This window comes from Larimichthys crocea, chromosome III, assembly GCF_000972845.2.
Source record: "Larimichthys crocea isolate SSNF chromosome III, L_crocea_2.0, whole genome shotgun sequence".
In the NCBI taxonomy this organism is placed as follows: domain Eukaryota; kingdom Metazoa; phylum Chordata; class Actinopteri; family Sciaenidae; genus Larimichthys; species Larimichthys crocea.
The window spans coordinates 31710383-31736814 of record NC_040013.1 but is presented as its reverse complement, the minus strand read 5'-3'; the positions used below and the strand labels follow the sequence as shown (position 1 = coordinate 31736814).

General features: G+C 40.6%; 1 protein-coding gene across 7 annotated transcripts in view; it reads left to right on the top strand.

Moving 5' to 3' along the window:
- pde4d (phosphodiesterase 4D, cAMP-specific) overlaps positions 1-26432 on the top strand; it is a 159549-nt gene that overhangs the window by 98331 nt on the left and 34786 nt on the right. The window contains exon 1 of one of the 7 annotated variants that reach the window (XM_010735916.3): positions 11722-12642. The exons of the other annotated variants lie outside the window; for them this stretch is intronic. Within the exon in view, the coding sequence (XP_010734218.1) occupies positions 12554-12642 (89 nt within the window). The 5' untranslated portion in view covers positions 11722-12553. Of the gene's footprint in view, positions 1-11721; positions 12643-26432 lie in introns of those variants that run through there. 7 annotated transcript variants of the gene reach the window in all.

The following is a 26432-nucleotide window of genomic DNA, read 5'->3' as shown; positions in this document are numbered from 1 at the left end:
TTAGTTATTATTTATTGAGCTAAACTTGCTTAATATCATCATTCAGCATCACTCAGATTCTGGGTTGGTAGGGAAAAGCCAAAATATTAGTTTAGGAGTAAAAGAGAATTCTACTTATTTCACTGCACTCTTTGATATTTGACTCACCACAGTGGTGTTCAACTCATGGCCTCTAAATTGTTTATGGATTAAATTGATTGAACATGTTGCATTCCTGCTCTTCTGCTGGTGGGAAGTCTAGTAATAAATGTAATGAACGTCACTTTTGCTGCCGTCTGCTAGAATATAATAAATGTGTGGGAGTGGCCTCTCTTGTATGGAGCACATCATTGTGAATGTGTGCCATTTGCTGCATTGAGGGTGGTGTGTGTATGTGTAAATGTGTGTGTGTGTGTGATAGAGAGAGAGAGAGGGCAATGCGTCATTCTGCAACTTGCAGAAGCCCAGGAGCTCCCCTTTGGTAGCTCCCATGCTGCTTCTTGCCGTTATGTAACTATGCTGTTCTCACACTGTTGCCCTTTCTCTCACTCTCTCACTCTCTCTCTTTCTCGCTTCATCCCTCTCTTCTTTGTTTTTTTGTATGCATGTGCAGAATGTAACGATTTCTGGAGCTGTGTAGTTGTTTTTGGGTGGGATTTTTTTATTTATTTATTTATTTTTCCATTGTGCTGACGCTGTGCTCGAAAGTGTGCGTGTCACAATGCAGCAACTAGTAGAGGTCCAATCAGTATTCTGTTTGTTCTCTCATTTTCTTTTTTTTGTCTCTGCTTTTCTCTCATTGTCTCTATCTGTCTGTGTCTTCCTTGTAGTATAACTGGATTCTCAGTATCTGTGTCGCCACTCATTCTCTGCAGCATATCTTCCTGTGATACAGCTGGAGTCACAGTTGGAGAAAATAGGATTTTTTATTTTTTATTTTTTTATGAGTACTCCCTTTATAACAGTCACTTGTAAGCGAATTGAGGTATATACACCAGGGAGTTATTACTGCTTTAATGAAGAAAATAGACAGAGAGCATATTTTGGAGAGGAGATAAAAACAAAGATTTCGATTATGATCTATTTAATTAAACCAAACAAACAAAAACAGGTAAAAATCTGTTTGATCAATTCTTTCTTTTTAAACAATGGCTGAGTGGATGATGTCTGCAACAGGCCAAGCTTGAACAATAGATGGCCCACTGGTTATGACTGTGCCACGGGAAGTAGCTGTTTTGCAGTCACAGCAGGAGCAGGTGTTTGTCATCATGCCCATTACCTTTGTGGACTATTTTAATGATAGCAGTAATATGATACTTTGTTGATCTCTCCTTCAAAGTAGAAGTCACTGCATAGGGTCACATACAGAACAGCACAGCTGTAGTTCACAATGTGTGTGTAAAGAAAAAAACCTATGTACTTTGGGTACATTTTATCATGCAGTGAATTGGTTATCTCTTTGTAAAACCTGGCTAAATAAAATGTTGATAGTATGAACTTATATCACACTGCTTATGTTTCCTATCTCAGTCCCAGGAGCAGCTCATACAATTTGTGATTCGTAAAATGGGGAAAAATCACATCAACTGTGTGCAAAGTAACAAAAATCATGATTTTCTCCAACCAACACTGGAGTGCAGTGGCAGCACCGAGTGCAGAACACTTTAATTGTTGGACATACTGCGCCAGCTTTAATGTTACATGATTTGTATCGACTTTAAAACAGTTTTTCTTTGAAAGGTACATTATGTAGGAGCATCTAGCAGCAATGCCCCCCTTTCAAGTGTGCAGAAGAAACTATTGTGGCTGCAGAAATTGCAAAGGGCCCTCCCTGTCTAGAGCCAGTGTTTAGTTTGTCTGTTCTGGGTCACTGCAGAAACATGGACTCCGTGGAAGTTGACCTGCCCTCTTTGTAGATATAAAGGGTTCAGTCTAAGGTAACGGATAAAAACAAACTCTCTCACTGTTGTCACATTTTGAATTAGCTTTGATAAAGCTAAATTGATGCATTAAGTTATATAATGTCACTATTTACAAAAACGTAAATACATTCAACAACCAAAACTAAATTTTGTCGTCATGTGCAAGTGAATAAATTACTCTCTTGCAGCAGATGATGAAGGTTGTGAGAGAGTGGGTAAACCACTTCATTACGAAAAAAAACCCCACTTGAATTCACTGAACATCAGGGGGCTTTATATGACATATCCAAGGGTGGAATTTTCCCCAGCAGTCTCTTCAGTGGGGTGAATACCTGTCAGTGGCGGGGGTCCGCCAGCTGAATGGGAGATATTTTTGCTCAGTGCTGTTCCCCGCTGTGCCAGTTTCCCAAGCAGTCAAATTTCTGTCTGGTTTTAATAAATATGATCCACCAAATGGCTTATAGTTTCCAGTAAAGCAGTAGGTTCTTCCTTTGTTCTCATGTTAGAAAAATTTGTGGTTAATGTTTCTGTACTTGCTTTCCTGTTGGAGGCTGCAGCTACATCAAACGCATACAGATGTACAGGAAGGCATATTCACAATCCTGTGCATACATGCAAGCACAACCAGACATTCACAAATTTGCATGTTTTTAAACCACAAGTTCACATATGCAGAACTGAACGGCACGAAAGCAAGTCAGTTCTAACGTCTGTCTCTTCTGGGCTCAACATCTGTTTGCGTTTGAGGAGCCTTATGCAATAAAGAGTTTATTTCATTGTCTTTGCTGCTTAGACAGAGTGCAGAGTCTGTGAGACTGAATGATTTGCTTTCAGCTCGGCGGAGGGTGTCGTAATTGTTCATCCTTTTAACCTTAACCTGCATCAGTCTAGCACAGATTTTACACAAATGTAACAAGGTGTACGCAAGATCTCTTCTCAGATCAACTAAATTTCTCTTCCCTACATATCTGCACTTGTACAACATTTACTGGAACTGTCTCCACTTTACATTCCTCCATTCTTCTTTTCTTCCCTACTTCTGAGGACTTACTGTACTGTAAAAATGTTTTATGTTTTCGTCTCCTCGGCTGTCTCTAATTTGAAACCAGCACCCTCCTTCTGGGGTTTCTAGTGGGCTGCCGGGTTTCATTTGGTGATGGTGAGGTGTGGATGAAAGGGGGCTGAAAGTTTGACTTTTAAATGTCATGAGAGCCATGGTAGCACACAAGGGTGGCAAGGTCATCTCTGTCTGCTCCTCAAGCCTTTCTGGTCACATCTAGTCAAGAAGCAGACACAGAATGTTGCTATCACCATGATATGCAGGGAGTAATACATTACTGGTAACCGCAGTTACAGCAACAGGATCAGAATTGAACGTTTTACTTGGCAGTGATTCACAAATGGTGGTTTTGAGCCTATCTTAAGAAAACTGTCAGTCAATATTTTGTTCCCAAGTTTTCTAGCCACAAAACTGCCATTGGTTAACCATACTGCCAAGACTTGTGTAAGCCTTTCATTATGTTAAACATTTCACATTTCATTATCTCAAACCACCATCTCCTGCTTTTTTTAAAATTGTGTTAGGTTGTACATATCCACTTCACACTGGACAGATTTTCTCTGGAAACGAGACACTACACTATGAGAGAGGGATGGAATTAAGTCATTTAGTAATTTAAGAAAGCAGAAACTTTGGATTGAAAGTTTCTCTTGAAGATATAATATGAATAACGCATGATGTTCAAACAAATTTAGTATTGTTGAGAAGGAATTTATCTTCTTTCTCTCTCTGTCAATATATGAGCACTGTGAAATGAGGCCAGTTTGTCACACAGGTATAGAGTTTATTTATAATGTTCCACACTTTGCATCACATTTGCAGAACAGCTTCTTGTGATTAGGGAAATCATTTTTCCAGTTCAATTACACAATAATTCATCATTTTGGCAATCAATCTCACTTGCATCATTAGTACAGGCATTTAGCCAGAAATTCATTACAAATCTATTTAGGTGGGCTACTCACATTCAGTATTCTGTTTGGAATTAGTGTGTGTAATTGCACAAAATAACTAAATATATAAGACCTTGTCTTTTACATAATACAAATGCGTCTTATCCTCCCAAAGTTTCTTTACATTACAATTTGATGACAGTGCACCCTAGTGGTTTTGATGCATCTGCATCACATTGCTCATGTTGTGTGTCACTTTAAACTTTGAATTTACTTAAAGCAGCTGTTCTTCCCCTTTAATACTCTGTGGCCTTGTAACCCAGCAGATGACGCCTGATAAGCGTGACTTTTTTTTTTTTTTTACTAGTTTTGTAACTTTTGTTTTCACTTGCTTGTGTTTTTTATCACTGTGCATGTAAACTAAAATATGAGCCCATTATGCAAGTATTTGTTAGGGCGTGTGCTGTTCTATGTGACAGAGTTTGGTGGTTTCCTCCACAGTTTGCAGACAGAATGTCACAAGGCTGTGCCATTTTCAGAGTAAGATAATTTTACAGCCTGCAAGCCTGCTCCTAACCTGTAATTACTTTAACAGTTTAATGTCACACAAGTCCCACACAATGCTCTTTCCTACATGCTGCTCCTTATTCATAATTCATGCCCTTTAATGGAATTTAGGGCAGCTGCAGAAATATAATGAGAGAGAGGGAGAGAAGCCTTGCAATGAATTTCCATTACATACATTACTCCACAGTATAGTTATTCTCGTTTTTTTTTTCATTCAAACATGGTCAGGTTTGTCTCAGTACCCTGAATAAATAATTTCTTTGTCATATTCATGTCAGGCCATTCCCTATGTTTACCACAATATCTTTTTTTCTTTCAAAAGATTGAATTGCAGTAAACATCTGTGTAGCATAACATCAGGATGACATTATCTTAGCCCTGCATTTCTATCATTTTTTTTCATATGCCATGACAAAATGTCTGACAGTTTGTCTTGCATGTCTGCTTTATAAATGATCAACCAATTTACTGATGATGTGATATTCTCCATATTCTCCATAAAATCCATTAAAGCATTTTTCTCAACCGCTTCTAATAAATTAGATTCACTGCCTAGAAACAAAATACACTGAACAGGATCAAAGGTAAATTCTCCTTCGTTCATTCAGGGTAACAGCAGACATGTGTCTATCCCATGAGTGCACAGTAATTAGCATATCACCGGAGGTCATCATTGGGTCATATCACCCCTCAGAGGAATTACTAATCACACCCAGATAGACACTCAGTCCATCCAGTGCTGTGATTAAGGCTCAGAGTAGTCAGCCAGTGCAGGGGGAGCCAGTCAAGCGCCTTGGCTGCAACAGTGACACAACGTTGGTGCAATGCAGGAAAAGTCTATTTTTGGAGGGGTTGAGCAACAGAGCCGACACCATGGCTGGGAATGGAGGTGGTGAGAGTATTGGATGGGATGGATAGAGATATTTAGAGGGTTGGAGTGGGAGCTGACTGTAAATCTACACAACAGGGTTACAGAGTGGAGAACAGGTAGCTGCAATGGTGAGATTGCGTATGACAGCAAGCAAGTGTTTTTAACTCATCTGAGAACAATATGTAGCTTGTCACTTCTCTACATCCTTAACTACCTTAGCTTGGAGAAATATCCTCACAGCTCACAAGTAAAAACCACAACAGATACAAGAAGCAATTAGAGCCAAACAATTTATTACATGAAATTAATTAGACTGGTGTCTCCCTGTAAAACAAACGTGAGCCAGATACAAATCAGGGCAATTAAAAGCCCAGAACAATCTATTGTTATTTTAAACTTGACAAGTCAATTTTACAAAAAGAATTATGCTTGAGAATAATCTAACACTGCCATTCAAAATGTGTTTAATTTGATTTTATGATAATCCTCCATAGTGCCCACACGTTTCCGCTTTTTGTTGAGTTTCAAAACATTAAGAGTGACTTTAAGAGGATATTTTTTTCTGATTTTGGGCATGTGTTATTGGCCACTGTGACAGTTTCACAACTTTGAATTCTGGTTTTACGGATGCTTTGTGAGGATTTAACCCACAGCGTTCAGACATTACTGGCAGTCTGCCTGTAAGACATTATTGATTTTTGCAAGAAATTATTATTACTAAAATTGGCTGTTGAGTGTATTTGTGGACCCTTTTCACAACAGAAATTTTGATTTGTCATAGCAGGAAAAGCATAGGTGCAATCAATACCATTAATGATGGCAGCATGCAAAGGTAGTATTGCACTGGAAAAGGTAAAACTTAATGGATTAGAAAAGGTCAACCACTAATGTACTATATGTTGCAAAGCATGTAGACTGATGACATAGTGTAATATTTTATAAAAATGATATTAGTACAAAGAGCTTTGCAAAGACGTACAATACCAATCGGTAATTATAACATCTCTAGTTTGATTTTGACTGGACTGTTATGTCCCTTTGTTTTACCTTGGTTTCTGTTTTTTTCACTTGAAACTATCAAAGGCGTAATGGCAAAACAAAAGAAATCACTGTTAACAAGCTACAACTGCCACTGAGCAAAAGAAATTGAGATACCAGCTTTGAGAATTGTCACTGTGGCAACAGTGCCAAATGGTGATTGCTGGTGATGTTAATGAGCTGTTGGCCACTGAAACGTTATGATACTATAACTAGAAGGGACTGAATGGTCCTATGTATGCTCTGATTGTAGCAGATCAAAAGCTATGCAAATAATTAACTGAACATGTTAGTCTGCACATGTGCACACACACAGTATATCTCAGATTTGGAGAAGGAGGTAGGTATATAGTGTAGTGCATGTATAAGTTTTCTTTTAGAAAACTATTTATTTCGTCTGGCTGAATGCTGAAGCTGTAAATATAGTGTAAATATAGTGTTTATAGTTTTGCTTCATCACATCAACCACATTCAAAATGCAAAACAAAGAATCAGTGGCTTCTCTGTGTTTATCGCTTGTGCAGACACAAGTAAGCAATTTGTGACGTCAAGTGGCACATTCCACAAAACCTGCCATAAATCCTGCAGCTCTGCAACTCTTAATTAGTACTTTATTGAAAGCAGGTGCATTGGAGAGGTCAGTGTGCAGTGTAAAACAAACAAACCAAAAAAAACCCACAAAAAACAGTTGCATTTATTATAAATTTACAGCATTTTGTCCTCTAATAAACTGTGCAGATTCAAGGATTTAAGGATGTTTGGGTTTTTTTCTTACTTTTGACTGCCTGTGTCTGTGGCTTCTCTACATTCTGTTTATCACTTGTCTGGACACGCCTCTGTAATTTGTGACGTCAAGGGGAAATACCAAAGCCAGCAATACCTTCCTACATATCCTACTCGTGTTGACAGCTAACGGCAGACACAGACTTTATTCTGTTTAAAAATTCACAGGTCTACTTTCACGTTTTGGTGACTATTCTTTAGCATGTATTCAATGATAATTGCCCCTATAAAAGCAGTAGCCATATTTGAAAAGTAGTACACTGTAAAGTCTACGCTTTGTACTTCAAGTACACCCTTAGTTCATTGTGTATGGCAGTTTTTCTTTTACAACAAATTATGTACATCATGTGTATTTAATATGTGTCCCTTGGCATTTGCAACATGTCATGTGGATTTCAGCAGTGGCACACTAAGACAGTGAAAGTGCTATTTGTTTCTTATAATGTAACGGGATAATGAAGGTATAAGAGGGAATAGTGGAGCTGATCGCACCAACTGGGAGACCCATCCTTACCAGATGGTGTTGTAGTAGAGATTGCCGTGGGTTATGGACCATCGATGTTTTAGTACGTTCCCATCTGCACCTGCTCTCGGAAAGAACTGCCTCATGAAGCAGTCAAAATAGATTTTACCATTTACAATGGTGGTTTTTAACCAGATCTTCATGATGCCTCAAACCATGGTGCCCGGCCCACCATCTGATTAAGCAGATTTATAAATGAGGGCTGATTTAGTGTTGTTTCCTTTGTGCTTTGTAAAACTGCAACATACATTTGCCTTCATATTATTCTATTATTTTATATCATGTTTTGTATGACACATGTCACATTTCTTATGAATTGTGTTGAAGCAATATACATTTTTATGAGGAAAATGATTACAACACCATAATTACTACACTACTACTGATGACTACAGTGTTTGAAGCTAAATATTATTTTATTATATAAAAAAAAGACATGGTGGTAATAACTACCGTTAAAGACTGTTGAAAGCTGGTTGGTTGGTAAAGTGGAACTTGACACTTGTAGATTGACAGGCAGACTGGTGTGACATTAGCAAGTAATGCCACCATCGTACCGGAACTCATCCAGTGGGAGTTCAGAGTCGAGCTGTTGCACCTTCATGTTGAAAGGAGCTAGTTGAGGCGGTTTGGGCATCTGATCAGGATGTCTGCTGGGTGCCTTCCTTTGGAGGTTTTCCAGGCATGTTCAACTGGTAGGAGATGCTGGGGTAGACCCAGGAGGAGCCTCGGATAAACAGCAGAAACTGAATAGATGTTACCTGAACAAGTAACCCGAGCACAGTAATACTATTTGTATTGATGTAAATGTAAAGCTAGCTATTTTTAGGCGGTAGACACATGTTGGTAGTGTTTTGTCAAGCAAACAAGCTCAATTCAAGCTCAAAATTGTTCTTCTCCGTTATATTGTGACACTAAATGGTATGCAGAATTTGTAGTTTTTCAAGCTTTTATTTGATAGAGACAGCTGAAGAGTAACAGGAATGTGGAGAGAGAGAGAGAGAGAGAGAGAGAGATGGGGGGGATGACATGCAGCAAAGGGCCACAGGTCAGATCGAACCCTGGGCCGCTACAGCAAGGACTGAGCCTTTGTACATGCAATAGATGCTCTACCAACTGAGCTAAACAACACCCCGCAAATGCATTTCCTAAGAGTAATCCCACTACAGACTAACTGAATAAAATAATATGCAGCCTTGTTTTCATCCTCCTGAAAATGAATTGATTAGATTAGATGATTAGTGAGATGTGACACTGCATGTGCAGTACAGTACACGCATCTTTCAGCACTACTACAACTGCTGCTTTGTTGTAATCCTGCGCATTCTTCTAATAAATTAAGTCCCTCCCTTCTGTCTTCTGGTCTGCCTTAAAATCAGAGAGTAGAAAAATCCTCTTCAGTTCACAAGCAAGCAATTTTTTGGGCACTTAAACATTCTTCACATTCTACAAATGGCCCTTGAAGCCTCCATGTCCCCATTAGATGTGGGAATCTAATTACAAATATCTGATTCGAAGAGGGAATGAGTTAACCTTTGCTCAAATGCCACTGCATAACCATCTGTGAATGGCAAGGAGGAGGACCGGGCCCAAGGCATTTCCACAGCGACACACAGAGTGATGGACAGCTGGCCTACCTCAAAGGAACAAAACATGCATGAGAGCCCAGATTCATCTCAATCTCTAGAGAGATATGCTTTCCTATTTGAATGTAAAGTATGTAGGATTTTCATATTGATATGATGATTGAGTAGCTTCAACACTGCCTGCGCTGATGTGGTTTTAATTGTCCTTTTTAATCTGTTGCTAAATGTGGTATGGGAATGTCATTTAGCTACATAGCATTTCCTTTATGCGATTTGACGTTAATATACAACACAGTTCATGTATTGATTTTCTTGTCGCAAAGCTTACCTTACATTCCTTTTTAGATTGTATGACCTGAAGACTTACATCAGGTCTGTTTGGTTTTGCAAAACACCTGCAGCTAAAGCTGTCATGCCACTGGCAGGTCATGCTGTTGGTGAACCAGTTCTGTGATTTGGCAGTAGAGGTTGTTCAGCCTGCATTCTCTGGACATCGATCTGCAGTTAAATGAAGAAAAGTACACATGAAATCGATATGTACTTGTTCCGCTGTGTAATCCAGCCTCTTTCCCCCCCGATGCCCAGTTATAGAGAGCCATGTCAAACCACTAATGTAATGGAAACTTCCTGCTGATTCAAATATGATGTGATATTTTGTAGATGGAAAATACACTGCTCTGCTTACAAGCAGGGGTCACAGATGAGGATGGGTTAACACCGTGCCAGGACTTTATGGCTATAATCCGTTATTGTGTCAGCTTTCGGGACACACATTGTTATCATGTTCTGTCACTGCTGCAAAATGTTGAGGAAAGCCTCACCACTGCCCTTCTTGTTTTTAAAGAGCTGGCATCTACATCCCCTTTAAACCTCATCCCTACATTTGTAAAGAATAGAGCAGAGCAGGGGGCTAACAGCTCCTAAATCAGGGGCTGAGATTATGCAATACCACACACATGCAGACACATACACACAAGGACATACAGAGTGTGTTCTATTATTAGAACGCTGACCCCAGTTTCGATTTATATGCGAGATGTATGACTTGTTTTACAAGAGAGACAGTTGTAGATTTTTTTTTCTGTATGTGTACATAATGCATAACAGGTGCTTCTGTTCTTCCTAGCTTCTTTCTTGTTCAACCTTCAAAGCCACTAAATTTTTTGTCTCCCTGATGCTACCTTAACTGTCATCCCTGCCCATCTATACACACAAACTACCCACATCCCCCCAGAGAGCTGCATTTCTGTCTTCATTTCCCCCGCAAACCGATTCCTCAACATTCAGCACTCCTCCACCCTATTCAAGAGTGGCTGTTGTGGCTGAAGGTGCAGGCTTACAGAGGCTGTGAGGTGGTTTGACTTTTGGCAGGAGTTGAGAGGCTGCTGACGTGTGTGTTGGGCAGGATGTGTGTAAGAAGCAGTGCTGGATCCTGTTTTTCAGACCGCAGCAACTGGAGCTTAGCCACAGCCATGGCTTTTAATGCAAAACACACACACAGACACAACCTTAGTGTGCTAACCCCAACCTCGACTCGTAACTTCCGTGCCAACACCACTTGCACACATATGCGCAAATTGATACGTGCACCCAAATCCACTCATACGCAATCTGGCAAACACAGGCCGTTACATAGACACAGACACACAGTGCACTCTCAATAACAATGACTTTAATGAATTGTAGATTTGCTGTGATTTATCTTGTTGTCTTAATAATTGAGTAAACATAAAACACAATATGACATTTACTTTTTGTGATTGCTTGCTTGGCTTATAGGTGGTATTTCAGACTCCATTTGGAGTCCAAAGCTACTGCTGTAAGAACAGAGGAATGCATTATACTGTAGTAAGGCCAATGACATCCTGTATAACAAGTTTCTTCAAACAAACATGCCTCGAGAGGCCCCCTGCATGCTTTCACTATAACACACACACACAAACTATATGTCACACACACACACACACACGTGCAAGAGAAAAATAAAATGGCATTTACTGTGTGGTTTGAAATTTCATGGTTCAATGGCATGCATGCAGACACCACAGAAGAACAGAGGGGGGGTGCGTAGAGTAGCAAAAACCAAAATACAGGGCAACAGCGGCGCCTGCTTTGTTATGATGAAGGAGAGCTGCAATAGAGATGAATTAACACACGTTATTTAAGAAACGAAAAGCAGAGCGGAAGTTCAATTCAAGAGGAGGAAATGAGGGGAATTAACTCTGTCAACACTCACTGCCCATATTACTTTAGACAGTAGAAGCTTGCTGTACTGCTGTGTGTGTATGCTAATTGTACATGTGGAGACTTGTTCCTCTTTGAATGAAGTGGAGCAGCATGTCGTAAGAGGATCAATAGGTTTAGCTGACTGGATACTGAAGGAGAAGGCACACCTCTTACACAGGGTCAGGACATCCCACTGACTGGAGCAAGGAGGGAGGGAGGGAGGGAGGGAGGGGGAGAGTGACGAGCGAGAGCGAGACGGAGAGAAGGGGAGATTCTGAAGACACTGTGTTTGTCTTCTTTTTTTTTTTTTTTTCCTCCTCCTCTCTCTTCACTTCCTCACTTCCCTTTCTGGGAGGTTGTAAAAGGGCAGAGCTGAGACGGAGATGCAAAGTAAGAGAGAGACAAAGGGGCCAAAGCTGTGAGGATGAAAGCAAATGTGAGTGTGTGACTGGCTCTGTGTGTAACATGCTCTGTCATGCTGGTGTGACTACCGCTGTCTCTTCGACCGGCGTCGTTGGCTGTCAGGAAAAGGAATGTTTTCCGGAGGAATGAGTCCCTGAACTGGTTCACCATGTGGATGTGGGACAGTAATTTCCAAACCTTTGCCGGAAGAATCCCACGGAAAAAAGAGCAGCGGCCGGGGAGCTTAGCTGGTCCTGCCGGGTGGCCGCCTGTGAGCTTGTACTGCTGAGACTCTCTTGCTGGAAGACAGAGTTCACACTGGACTTAAGTCTGCTTTCAGTTAATGTTTCTTTTTTTTTTATTGTCTCATTTATTGAGATTTTTATTTCCCCTTTTGGAACTCAGTTGAATTTATGGTGCTATGAAGTTTGATTTTTAAGATTGCTTTATTGGATGTAAGCCAGACTTTTTTTTTTTTTTTTTTTTGCAGTGATGCACTAGGGACCAAAACCAGTTAGGTTGGAAGTTCAGAAGGGGCTCTTTATTGGAAGACTGGTCTGAATGGGTGCATCACAGCTGTGGACTGTAATATGGGACACTACAAGTTGTGCTGGGGCCTGTGGATACTGTGGGACACTGTAGTTAGATAGAGGGGGTCGTAGGGTGAAAGGTTAACAGGGATCAGTCCTGACACAGCGTCGTAATGAAACCTGGACAATGTCCAGGTGTTCCCAGTGACAGATCCATGATGCACCTCAGCCATTTTCCTTTTAGAAGGCACTCCTGGATATGGTGAGTATTGGTAGTGACTTCATTTCACTTTTTGTATATTATTTTGTCTTTTCCATGGGTTTACATGAACACAAACACACAGGACTTAATTTACAATGTACAAAATATGAATCAGCATGTACAGATGCATTTGTTGGCATGCATGTTGTTTTTGTGGTATGGTTAGCGCTCCCTTAAGGTTAGCCTAGCCCAGCCCAGTGTATGTTTTTTTTTTTTTTTCCCCAGCTCAGCACAGATGTATTCAGGGAAATTTATTGTTAAATGGGCCAGACATTTCCTGTCATTTTCTCCCACACTAAATGCTCAAGTTGATCCACAAAGAAATAGCCAGTACACAGAGGTATTGTAACACTGAGAGAGAGCGAGAGACAGAGACAGAGAGAGAGAGCTTTTCAAAACTAAAACTAAAAACTGAAAAACGTCTTTCCAACGTCTTTCCAAATTGAACAACACGGCTGTGCTGTCTTGTTTTGATTAGTCATACCTAGGTTGTGGTGTCCTATGGGAATTGTTGTCTCACAGCTGTGCTATAAACTGGGAGGGACACAGAGGAGTCACTGATGTCATCACAGTGGGCTGTTGGGATATGAACAATGCTCATATTTCCAAGTTGTTGTTTTTTTCCCAGTGGTTTGAGTTTGTCTTGCTAATCAGGCCAAAGAGGTTAAACACCATTCAACCAAAAGCATGGGTTACATTGCAATCTATCAGACCTGTTTGTCAACTGTTTTCCTTTTGATTTTATCCTTTTCTTTGGTGTGACAGCACACTTGCACGCACATGCTACGCTTGTTACACTTCGCCACAGTGTTAACCACACTTTTTGTATTCTTTTCAGTCACAAACAGCCCTGGGCCTCTGGGTATTTTCTGTGCTTTGTTTTAAAGCTAAGCACAGACATGCACAACATATTTCACCCTTTTCCTTCCCTGTCGTTTTTCTCTCTTTACACTGTTAGATGATGCATGTAAAGGCAGGGAAGATATGGGAAGATGAGCCCTAGATCGGATGTCAATGCAGTCTACAGCATGTGGCACAATTCGTACTCGTCAATAGCAGCCATTGATTCGTCTGATACATCTGGTCATATTGCAGAGGATGAGATGTGCCTGATAATGCCATTTAATAGATTTTAGTGTTGAAATTCAACGTCCCATAATAAATTGAGTACATTTTTTTTTTACTTGAACAAATCAAGGGACATGATCTGACCTTTCCAACAGAGACAGTGAAAGAGAGTTATAAAGAAGTAAATGGAGCACTGAAGAATAAACGCGGAGAACCAGACGAACTCCACGCAGACGTCAAGGCGCACAAGACAAACGCACATAATCTTGTCCACCCAGCTACTCAGAGTTACTCATGTACACACACACACACAAACACAAAAGAGGGTTGGCCTTTCAATCATGCACAGTCAGACTGTATAAACATAAGTCAGATGTAGGCGGGGGTGACCATAGTGGAAAGTTCAGAGGAGTGAACTTGTAATTGGAAAGTCATTGTATTAATCAATGCGCAAAGGCTCAGTCCTTGCTGCGGAAGCCCAGGGTTCGAATCCGACCTGTGGCTCTTTCCCACGTTACTCCCCATCTCTCTCTCCCCACATTCCTGTCACTCTTCAGCTGTCTCTATCAAATAAAACTTGAGAAGGCCCAAAGGAAAAAAAAGGCATCACCCTTAACAGATCCACACCATGTTTTTGTGTTTAACAGTGAAATATTCCTAAAAATTGATATTCATAAGCCCTGAATGGTGAAAATAAATTGCTGGAAAATGCGACCACAAATGTCACAGGAACAGTAAAGAGGAAGAGAAAGAGAAATCTTCGACGCAGTCTTCCCGTGTTGCTGCAATTCCTTTATTAATCTGAGAGAAAACTGACTAAGACGTGAATCACAGTCTGCTGGGATGTATTGTGTTGCTGAATTGGATGGATGCAGAAAATCTAGTGACAGTGTTGCAACAACAATTCAGGGCTGTCATGGTTGTCAGAGTTGAGCATTAGTCTCTGAAAATGGGAGATGAGCCTGTCAAACTCCATTTAAACCTCAGGCACGAATTCTTTTTTTTCCCTCTACATGGTAAAGCTATGCGACGTTGTAGTGTATGCCAGTGTCCAGAGTCCAGAGGAGCTTTCAGGAAGATCTGTATTATTTATTGCACCTTGATAATGGATCAGCCCCTTTCTTTCTGCTGTCAGGCCTGTGGTGTACAAGCAGAGGAGCACTGAGAGAATAGAGCTTACCCAAAGATATGAATGTAGGTCCCCCCTTAAAAAAAAAAAAAATTATATCCAGAACATGGAATGACATGCACTCACTCCATACATCCATCCATCCATCTCAGAGTGTATTGAGAGCCATTATTGGCAAATGCTCATTTTCTCTCTCTCTCAGCAAGCCACGCTGCATTATAGGGTTATTGTTACAGTCAGCATCTTTATCGATCACTGTGCTTCTTCTAGTCTGCATAAGTAGAATCTCTCAGAGTGATGCAATAGTTGACACCCTGTTTCCATCCAACGTTCTTTAAATGTGCAGGGTGTCGCCTTTAGCAGCGCAATAAATAAACCAAAGATGTATGATTGTCTCAACTTCATTACACACTAACCAGAAAGGAAATAAAAAGTGTGTGTAGTAATCCAATTAAATGAATCCAGTGCCTCGGAGACCAGGGGGAGAGGAAAGACGAGTCTATATTTAGAAAACAGATTGCAAATCCATTGCTGCATCATTTCTCTCTCCTAAATGTTGGAGGGTGTGGATAGTGAATTCTTTAAACATGTCATTTTGGCTGTGTTTTTCTCAGGCTTTTAAAGCAAGGTGTTAAAGGACATCAGGTTTCACTCTCACACAACACACCATCCTTCTCTTCCTTTCTCTCAGTGCCCCTGAGGGTGGATACCTCAGACGTAGCACATTTTGTCAGTAAGATAACAAGACACAAGGCATTGTTATCTCATTTCTTTGAGGCTTTCTCCTACTGCACATTGTCATTGATTCTAGTGCAGCTGGGTCAATCTCAGCCAAACTTTAGATTACTTTCTATCACTCCAAGTTGTTGGGACTGAGGCGAGCCTTTTTAAAATGGGCTTTTTGGAGACAGCAGAGACCTGCTGTCAGTTTTGAAGAGACAAAGTCATCACTCACTGTTGTCCCAGAGGACCACCAGTACCAGAGTGTGTGTGTGTGTATGTGTTTGTATGTGTGTGTGTGTGTAATACAGGGCCACTGCTCACCTGCAGCATCAATCTCTGCCAGCCTGCTGTATCGGGTTGTGCTGATGTACTCAGCCTTATTAAGAGTGCTCTCCACTCACTCCTCCTGATTGGACCACACAGTCTAACACTCCTCTCTTCTTTACACCTTTTTCTTCCGCTATATTCTCACTCAGAAACCAGGATGTTTTTCGTGAGAGAAGACTTGTGATTGAGGATAAAAAGCATTTTGAGGACACGCTATGCTCAGTGCTCAACAACAGCAGCTTAACAGTTTATTCTAAATGTTTATTTACAAGAAAGAGATTTAAGAAATGTCACTAAATTTAAAATGAGAATGAGAGAATGTGCTTGTATATTTCATAATATTTCATAACTGCAGATACAGAGGTCCACAGTTTGAAGTTGCTGATTTATTTATATTTGTTTCACTTATATTTTGTGACTGCTGGTCAGGCATCACTGTCCTTATGTGAAATACATTTTACATTATGAACAATAATTCATTTCTTTCTTGGCCACTTTGGGTCAGTGAATTAAGCTGCAAACACAGCAGGCAGTGGGATACCATCACGATATAAAATGATATGGCAAAGGTGTTGGCAAACAGTTGTCTGTTTACACATCAAACATTAGCAGACATGGAACAACATTATCATTCATTTGGAGTCTTGTTTCTGGCCACTTGGCAAATATACAGTAAGTCCAGTGTTTAACCCATTCACCACCAACTCCTCATGGAACAATTTCTGCTTACACAGACAGTCTTCACTCTCGAAGCGAGGTACAGTAATGGCGGACAACAAAATGTGGTCACATGACCTGACAAACCTCTGGTTTGAAGTGAAAATATCATTGTAGTCAAAATTTTATTTTAATTTACTGTGTGGGTGTCACTTTTTTCAGTGTAATTCCTAATTAAAAATGATTTTAGTTGTTAGCAGTGTACGCTACTTTCATTCGTAGTCAGTCAAACATCTGTGCATGGTGTGTGCCCTACTTTCAGTTATCATTAAAGTCAGGCCTACGGGGTGTGAAGAAGCACTGTGATGGTGACAGTTAACTGTTATCTGTTGTTACCCCAGCTTTCCCACGAGGCAATACAGTATTAAATTGATTATAAAACTACTTGAAGCATGTCAGGCATGTTCTTACTGATATGTTTGAGGCTCTCTGTTTAATCTGCATAGTGGGTAGCCTATAGTGCTGTTACTCACAACGACTCCACTGTCTCAGCTTCTCTCTCTAAAGGAATTTCAATTACCCCCCCTCCTTTGAATTGCTAAATGATCATTAATTATTTCTCACCTATTTTGCAGGACATCTTGCTGCTAGTGTGTGTTTGTTTGAGCGCACACACTGAGTCAGTATTGGCAATCTTAAGACTCCCTGTGCCCAAGCTGGCCTGTTTTCTTTATCCCAGCCCTCCACTCGCTTCATCATCCAATTTCTCGTTCACACATTGCCACAATTGGATCCCTTATTGTGTTATCCTGGCAATTATTTACACTTGACTCCCACCCCACTCTTATTTTCTTCTATGTATTATACAGAAATGTTTTTCCGAACACACCCACGCGAGCGCACACACACACACATACACACCCCTTCCAGATCACCAAACATACCCCTCGGGTTAGATGAATGCAGTGCAGAACGACAAATATCTTGAGACGTTGTTGTCATTACTGCATCGCAAAAACCAAAAAGACACTCACACATTGGCAGACAACAGCAGGCTAACACAGTTTAGCTGTAATGGCATCATTAAATAATACTATTTTACAATATCAGAATTTTTTTTTCTCCCCCAGACAAATAAAATGTCAACCTTCATGCCTGTTTTTCTAATTTTAATAGGCTGCTTTCAGCATTTTAAAATCATATATACACTAAATAGTTTAACAACAATATTAATATCCCTGATTTGATGTTTTGGCTTGTAATGAACAAGCTGAACGGTTTGTACTTAGGCTAGTCTAATTTGGAGCTTTCAGCTGTCAACTATTATTGATGTAGTATTTAACTATTAGCCTTTATTAATAGACATGAGTAATAGATATCTGTATAGCCATGCCACCGGCTTGAGCAGGTGTGGCTATATGACACCACAGTTACATAACTTTCTCACTGGAGTACATATGAACCACAGTGCAGAAAAGGCCCGAGGCGACTTTGACATCACATTCATTTTAAATATCTATTTCATTTCAATTTTATTCATCTCAGTCCCCGCTGTCTCTCGCCGCTGTCCACACAGCAGCTGCTAGATAGGGCATTCAATCTTGTGTTCATCTCCGGGACAGAGACAAGAAGATGGACAGATCAATAAGAATACAGCGCAGCGGCCAGACATATTGGAGGCAGGGGATAGCTGCAGGTGCTTACATGAGCTCAGCGTAAATCAAAAATAGAAATGTTACAAGCTAAATCTGTGGCTAAGGGAGCTGGGACTGGCAGTGCAAATGGCAGATGGTGAATGAAAAGTAGGCAAATCATAACTCAGTTTTTGCTTGACCCCTGTGTTCTCAGCTGTCTGGCTGTTTTCTGACTTGTAGTAGCACAGTTTGATAAATCCTCAGTTTGTCTATAATTATAAATCACAACAAGATAGTGTCAGCTTATTACCTAACCCTAACCAAACAGATTTCAGCCTCTGAAATGTCAGGATTTTAATTTTCTCTGCTATATATTTTTGTAGATTGAGTGGAATCCTGGCTGGGACAAAATGTTCACTCAATTTAGCCATAATGAAAATAACTATTACTTGCATCCCTGAGGACCACCATAATAGTCTCTCTAGTATATAACATTGTTGACACAAACTGAGATCAAGGCTTCTTACTTATTTTCCTGACATTCAAATGTCACTGCTGATTCAGTGGCAAAAAAAACAAAAGAAGTTAGGAAATATCATCACTCAGTCCATGGTGAGTTCGAGTGCCGCTGTGCAGCTGCGTACGTCACTATCTGACCCAAACAAAACCTGCGGTTCGCCAACAGATGTTATCATGCCCGGGCCCTTTCCTGCAGGAACAAAGCAGCTCTCTGAGAGAGGCTTGTTATATACTCCCACCACAGCTAAAAAACAAACAGTTGTAATAAAACAAAAAAGATGTGGAGAACAGTGTTAAAGGGAAAACAGCTTGGAGGGCTAGCCCTGGGGTGTTCTTCAAGATACACTAAGACTGAAGGGTATATGCGTCACTGGTGGCTGTGTGTGTGTGTGTGTGTGTGTGTGTGTGTTTGGAGGTGGAGGGTCATCTGGCTTTGATTTCTTGGCTGCTGCTTTTGTGAAAAGGCCGCAAACTAATGTGTAACCCCTTTTTAGAATTTGATTTCCAAGCGTGTGTTCCTTATCCGAGGGAATTACACTCATTCTCAATAGGTCTCAGACTCAGCTGTCAGCTGTTTTTAGTTCAAACACCTCCCTTGTGGTCAGACATAAGACGCAGAACATCACAAACGTTATGGGAATTACCTCTTATTAGCAGGAAAGCATGATGATGATCATGCTCATCTCGGGAGGGAATTACTCGTGACGTTGATGGTGATTAGGATTGCTCTGATGACGACCATATTTATAAGGAGGTATACAAACAGATTAGAAAGGCTTAGGCTGAGAGAGGGAGTCCCCTCACACACACACACACACACCCATGTGCACACATACCTGGCTGGATTTAGAAATATTCCAGACTTATACAGTAATATAATGCCAGCTAATGCTTGCTAGAAAACCTGTGAGGGATAAATGAAGCTTAATAACTAAGTAAGGATCGAGTTGCGTTTGTTTGTCGTGTACTGTATCACACAGCTTAGCTAACACAAAACCCTGCTGGTAACCTGAACACTTACTGTAAGACTTTCTTTGACAGTTGTTGTCTGTCAGCTTTTCAGTTTTGTCCATTTGTGTGTGTGTGTGTGTGTGTGTGTGTGTGTCGTCAGACTTCCTTTTCAAACTCTGCATATCCAAGCTCTTTTTATAAATGATGTTTAGTCTACATTTTTCACCTTCCTCTGTATTTTTGTATGCACTGGCATATTATGAATGCAATTGTACAGCGCTTCCTTCAAGGAAATACACTCCCACTTGCACAACCCTAGCTGTTTCGCTTCTCATCCATCCGGTAAGACAGACTCACATTGCATGGTGTAGAATAACACTCTCTCAGCAGGACAGAAATGAACACAGACAATGACAGAACATTGAATAAGGATTGAATATTATTATATATTTAATATCTACACTTAGCACACGCTTAATTTGCTACACATCCCCATTTCACTGGCTGTACAACTGTGGTGTTGTTCTTACAGCAGCACATTCATGTTGCAAATTTCATGTCTTCCAAAATGTCTTCTTCTTATTATTAGGATTGGGGTGAGATTAGGAGACTTGGTGGATTGATCTTTAGGGCTGCTGAAGTAGGCTAACATCTTGACAGTGTGAACATAAGGAATATAAATGGGGCTTGATTCATTTACATCTGTAATTTTGAGGCAGGTTAGATTCATGAATCCACGTCAGACTATGACTATCCATTTTGACCACGGCCACTTTAACATCTGTCTGTTTACCGAACTAGGAAAGGTTTGCTTTTCTGTCACCGTTCCATTGCATTATTTGCATACTTTGTTTGCATAGTTGTGGCTCACGTATCATCTCGAATGTGCCATTTCTCCTCAGACCTCTTGGCAACAATTCTTTTCCTCTTTGCTGTTTTTAGAACTGTTTTTTTCCTCGTTTTGGCTTTTCACTGTGTGACAGTGAAATCTCCGCAAATATTTCTGGAATGATAAAATAACAACATGTGAGAGAAATGTGGAAAAAACCTGTCAATTTAGAGATTTACTGTAGTTGAACACCGTTGAGAACTGTTGATACAGGCACTTGCACCTGTTTTTCATACTTTCATGCAGTAACACAAAGCAGGTGTGCTGTTCTACCTAAGGAGCTAAACTATTTGTGAATTTGAAGTGAATGTCAGTAGTTTTAACTGTAGTCTGCCGTTTGTTTCAGTCTGCACAGATCGACACGTAGGGTCAACAGGGTTCTATCCACTCTTCCTGCAGTCGTCTTACTCAGTCGTTTGGAGGTTAAGGTTGCACTTAATAAACTGCATATGAGAACATAGTATGATTAAGGTAGCCAATGTGACGGGAGTGTTCCCTGTGTTTGTATTGAAGAACCGCTTAACCTGGATTACCTGGTCTGCGGTGAGGGCATCCTTGGCTCTAACTGCGAGGGCATCCCTCTCAGACACACACACACACACACGCATATACATATTGCACTGACGTAAACACGCGCTGTGGCTTCAAGCTCTCATGCACTCTCACCAGTGTAGTGATGTCATCAGGGTTTTAATAAGGGATTACTCTGACATCACTGGGACTGCTGCCAAGTTAAACCTATTAGCTTCACCATGTGCTTGCGGCGCACTACAGCTAGAACACTGAGTGTGTCTGTGTCCATGTGTGCTGTACAAGAGCCTTTGGAAACTTTGTGATCCATGAGTGTCTGCATCCAGTTATCATCCGTTCATTCATATCTCCATTAATGTGTCCATCAAAAAAAAAAAGCAGCCAAAACACTGTCTTTCTATGATGTCCATAACTGAGTGCATATTTTGTGATGTTGAGTTAACAGCTGATCTTCAAAGAAGATTGGTTGGCAGTCCTGATGATGAGAGTGCAAGTACACGCAAACTTGTGTGAAGGGATACCCAACATTTCATGTGATGGTTTTGTTATGATGCTCAATCCCCAGTTTGGCTCCAAAGATTTTATTTAATCCTGCTTTCAGGATTAATGAACAGCACTGTGATCAGAATGACTTTTGTTGGTGTTTTAAAGCAGTGTACTGTTGCACGTACAGTGGCATGTGTAGTAAAGCCATGCTACAGTAACACGCTATAACTTTTATTAATACTGAGAAGGAACATTATTTTCATATTAAAATATGTTTTGGATTTATGTTTATAATGAATTGTATCTTTTTTAAAAGCTAAACTACTGTCAAATATTCCAGTTTCACAACTGTAGAGCGTGCTGCTTCTCTCGTTTATATCTTTTGCAAATTACATAAAAATTGTAATACCTTTTATCAGACTGTCGGTCAGACATAATGAGCAATTAGCAGATGTGACCTTTAGTTTTGGGGAAATGTGTGTGGGGAAAGTTTTCACCATTTTTTGAACCGTTAGATTCTGAACAGCAAATGAAGTCAGTCAGAGAGGTGAGTGCAGACCTTTGTCTACAGTTTGCCGCCTGTCTCAGACATATTTTTTTAATCCTGAGAAAACAAACCATCACAGACACTACAGCAGTTTTTAAACGTGATTTTCTTATACACACAAGGTCAGGTTTCATAATTAATATATTAGTCAAAGAAGATGATTCATTCATGGAAATAAGTGTTGGTTTCAGTCCTTTCTAATACTGGTAGGCTGCTTTTCCAGGTTTCTGATGCTAACTCTGACAGATGTGCTGACACTATTGTTTCTTTGCCTCAGAGTCAGATTTCTTCATGCTGGTCTCACTACATCTTTCTCCAGTTCAAACTGTCCAGCATCACATCAGCCTTAACACATCACGACACACTCATATTGTCAGATGACAAGATGCATACATACTTACAGTACACACATGGTGAGCCCGAGCAGGAGCTTTTGTTGGTCTTATCTTCAGCGGTCACGCTTCTCCAGACGTTTTTTTAAATTGTGTGTGTGGGTGGAGGGGCTTTCTATTCTCCTTTGTGCTCCGGTGAGTCTTTGAGACAAACAATAGTGCTTAAATCCTCTCTCCAGGCTTGGAATGAGATGGATGTATAAATAGAGCACAGGTAAGTCATGCATGGCTGCTGTGAAATATTAAGTGGCTGCTGTGAATAGCTAATTCTTTGGCATGAACCGCAGTCACATTCTACAAATTAAGCGTTTGGGTGGAATTATTTTGAGGTTATGTATCTTTGCGCCTCAAATAAAACAGTCAGCGCTCATGGTCTCGCTTTGTTCAATCTTTCCATTCCTTGATCCTCCGAGAAGCCCACTGTCATTTTCATTTTCTCATTACACAATCTGCCGTTGTGCCCTTAGCAACTGAAGGCTGATTGGTTGTCAGGACCTACCTGTCCCTTTTGAATTCTGCCAGGTCACCATAGCAACCACATTATAAACATGAATCTAGCAGGGGACTGTAAAGGCAGGCAGGAAGTGTGAGTCTAGCTGAGGCAAAGGAATTGCTCCTTGACATACATAATAACAGCTGTTTTCAAGCAGCGTGACTGGCTGAGAGCTATTCCTTTTACGCAAATACAGTGCCGCATGAATCTCTGATGCCATTCTATTGTTGTCTCTTAATCGCATTACCTTTGCTGATTTGCATACTTGAAAACAAATATCCAATCATTGTAATAATACTCAATTTTCTTGCAACAGCAGTGGATATACAGTTGCCATGGCACTAAGCTGCAACAGTAGTTTTAAGCCACAGTTATAGCTTATTTTTCATCATGCTGCATCACACCGGTCCCTGTTGCCTTCTTATACAATTCAATACAATGATGAGAGTGCAGGCTGTACACCATGGGTATGGGTGTACTGATCCTTATTCTATTAGTTCACATGGAGCTTCTTTCTTGATGGGCAACTTAGGTGTTGAACCTGACAGATGGGTGGAGAGCAAATCCCTCCCCTCCCTGTCACTTTATGCTTTGCCAACTGAATAAGCTGCTATTGTCCTTGCTGTATCTGTTAATTCCTCAAAGTTCATTTTAGTTCTTGACTTTAGTAAGATTATCCTAGCCATTGCTAAAAAAAACCCATATGTGTAGAGAGACTTTTGTTGTGACCCAAAATCCCCAGTGAGGCAAAGCCCAGTCTGCTGGATAATATATATGGTCATATTTCTTCTTATACACCTTTGCAACTTATTTCTCCTAATATGGATTTCAATACCCATTAGCATTTGGTAGGTAAGGCATTATGAAGTAAGGGTCCTGTGGTCAGGACAGTGATGAACTGATTACATCCATATTGCGCCATTACTCGCTTCAGTGAACTGAATTGAAGGGTTCCTTCTTCAGACATCACTTCTGACAAACAACTTTTTTGTTTCTGTTTCAGTCAACATCTTTTACAGACTCAACTTGCCATTCAGCAGGTCTCTGGTCTCTCATATGTGCTTACTGCAAGTTACCTAACAGTCCTGTTCCCATCCTTCCTCTTGCCGCCTGTCCTAGTCCCTCTCTGTTAGGCTACTTCGTCCCTAAGGCCCTAATGAGGTCACTAACCCTGTCAGACATGAGAGGAGGAGAGCGCTGCGCAAAGCCCTCCCCGTCTCTCCCTGGCACACTCTCAGTCAATTAGCTGTTTATGCACTTTTGTACTTAACCTGTAAAGAGGCATTCCTGAGTCTGCATCTCTGCCTGCTCATTTGTAATCACTGATTACTCTATGCAACTTTTTTTTGGATCCCTTATTTGTGGTTCTCTTTCACTCGGTCAGGTAGATGTGAAAGATTTGTTTCTTTGTTTTTAAAGGCTCTCTTCTCTCCCCTGTGTTGAGTCACAGTATATCACCAGTACCTAAATCCCTTTTACAATGTGATGTGCAGTATATCGAATCAAATAAGGTCATACCTGAACTGTATTATCCACACCTAGTATTACAAAAGATGAGCTTGTATGTACATGTTTCAGTGTCAGAAACAGTGGTTCTGGTTTCATAGCTTTGAGCCTCAGGGACACTGAGTGACGACAGTCGCATCGTCACCTGGCGCTCTGTCACAGCTCGTTGCTGCCAACCAACAGCAACCAGGCAAACATATGCTTGTGTTACAGGTTGTGTGTTAAAGAGAACAGAGCAAGTGAAGTAGAGATCTGCGTCGCATTTTGTATTGATCCGCGTGTGTTTCCTCTAGCTGTACATGTTGTGTTGTGCTCTTATAATACTTGCACTCAGTCAGCACTTGTGTCTCTGTGTGGGTGTGCTCATGTGGTGATGTTCAGTGCGAGTGCAGAAGCCTGTTGTGTCTGTCGTTGCATCTGTGACTTTGACAGACTCCCCGTCCACCCAGGAGCTGTTGTCACATGCTGGCTGCTTCTGTCAGTGCTGAGCAGAAGCCGTAACTCCGCAGAGATTCATGGCTGCTGCTGGTTGTTGCTGCTCATGTACCTGTATTTTCCCTGCAGAGATGACTGCCCCCTGCTGGCTGCTGAGTAAGGTTAAGAGATTTATCAGTTGGAGGGATTTAGATTTTATCTTGGTAGTGTTAGAAGTGTCTATGAACACGATAACACAAGATGACAAATAACAGTAATCGTCTTTGAAAGGACTATAAGTCTTCATCCTCACTTGATCATCTCACACCATATCTATTAACATAACCATATTCTCATTCTAAAAAATGAATATAATAATGCATATATCAGCTGCACTAATTCTTGCAAACATGTTTTTCAAATTGCAGTCACTGCTCTTAATTCAACATATTTCTCATGATACAAGGTTCTAGATTGGTTACTGTAATACTCTACTTCCCCCTTGTGGTGGAAATTAGCTATAACCAAGGTTACGGAGTGAATTTAGGATTGAGGATGCTGCACTTTGATTGGTTTTATTCGATATCATGAAATCATTTTTTTGTATAAATAGTGCCCTGACATGATGTGGCGTAATCAGTTATATAACCTGAATGGTGTAAATGTATAGTTTGTGTAATACTCATGCTTGAATATCTGTATCTGATCACTTCTGTGCTAAACAGCAGTTGGTTCGTTAATTTATTATTTAATAATACTTGACTTAACTGAAAGTAAGTATATTTATACGCCCTGCTCATGTTAGATCAGAGTATGAGTCCCACCGTAACGACATTTGGATGACAGCTCATAATTCAAAGTGGCTTCATACAATCATCCACAAACACACCTCACCAACAGTCTTGGAAGAATCTGAGAATATTATGCATACATTATGCAATTACCTGCTATGAAATTGCTCTTCCTCGCTGTACTGTAATATCTCTTGTACTTGGTGAAGGTGAAGAATAGGTTTTCCAATATATAAGTCCAAAAATAGATCAGTTTGTGCCACCCCAGTGTGCGGTAATCGAGTTTGGGTTCTCACACAATTTTACCTACTGGCAGAGTGCATGGAGAAAGGAGGCAGTATGGAAGATAAGAACTTAAGTATTACCTCCAGTGGGAGTGTGTTTCAGTTTAAATCTGGACATCTGAAGGCCATCCTGTCACTGTCATCTTGGTTTTTATCTTTATTGTACACTGTCAACATAATACCCATCACAGAGCTTTAGATCAAGTAAACTGGTATTATAAACACAATATAATTGTGTAACTTTGCAGCAAGTCTATGATTCTGGTGGCTGTCATTACTGTTGATGGTTATCTGAGAGAAAAAAATACATTAGTTTGCTCTACCTCTGCACTTTGCTCCTCCCTCTCCTGCATCTCTCTCTCTCTCTCCTGCATCTCTCTCTCTCTCTCTCTCTCTCTCTCTCTCTCTCTCTCTCTCTCCCTCTCTCTCCCTCTCTCCCTCTCTCTCTC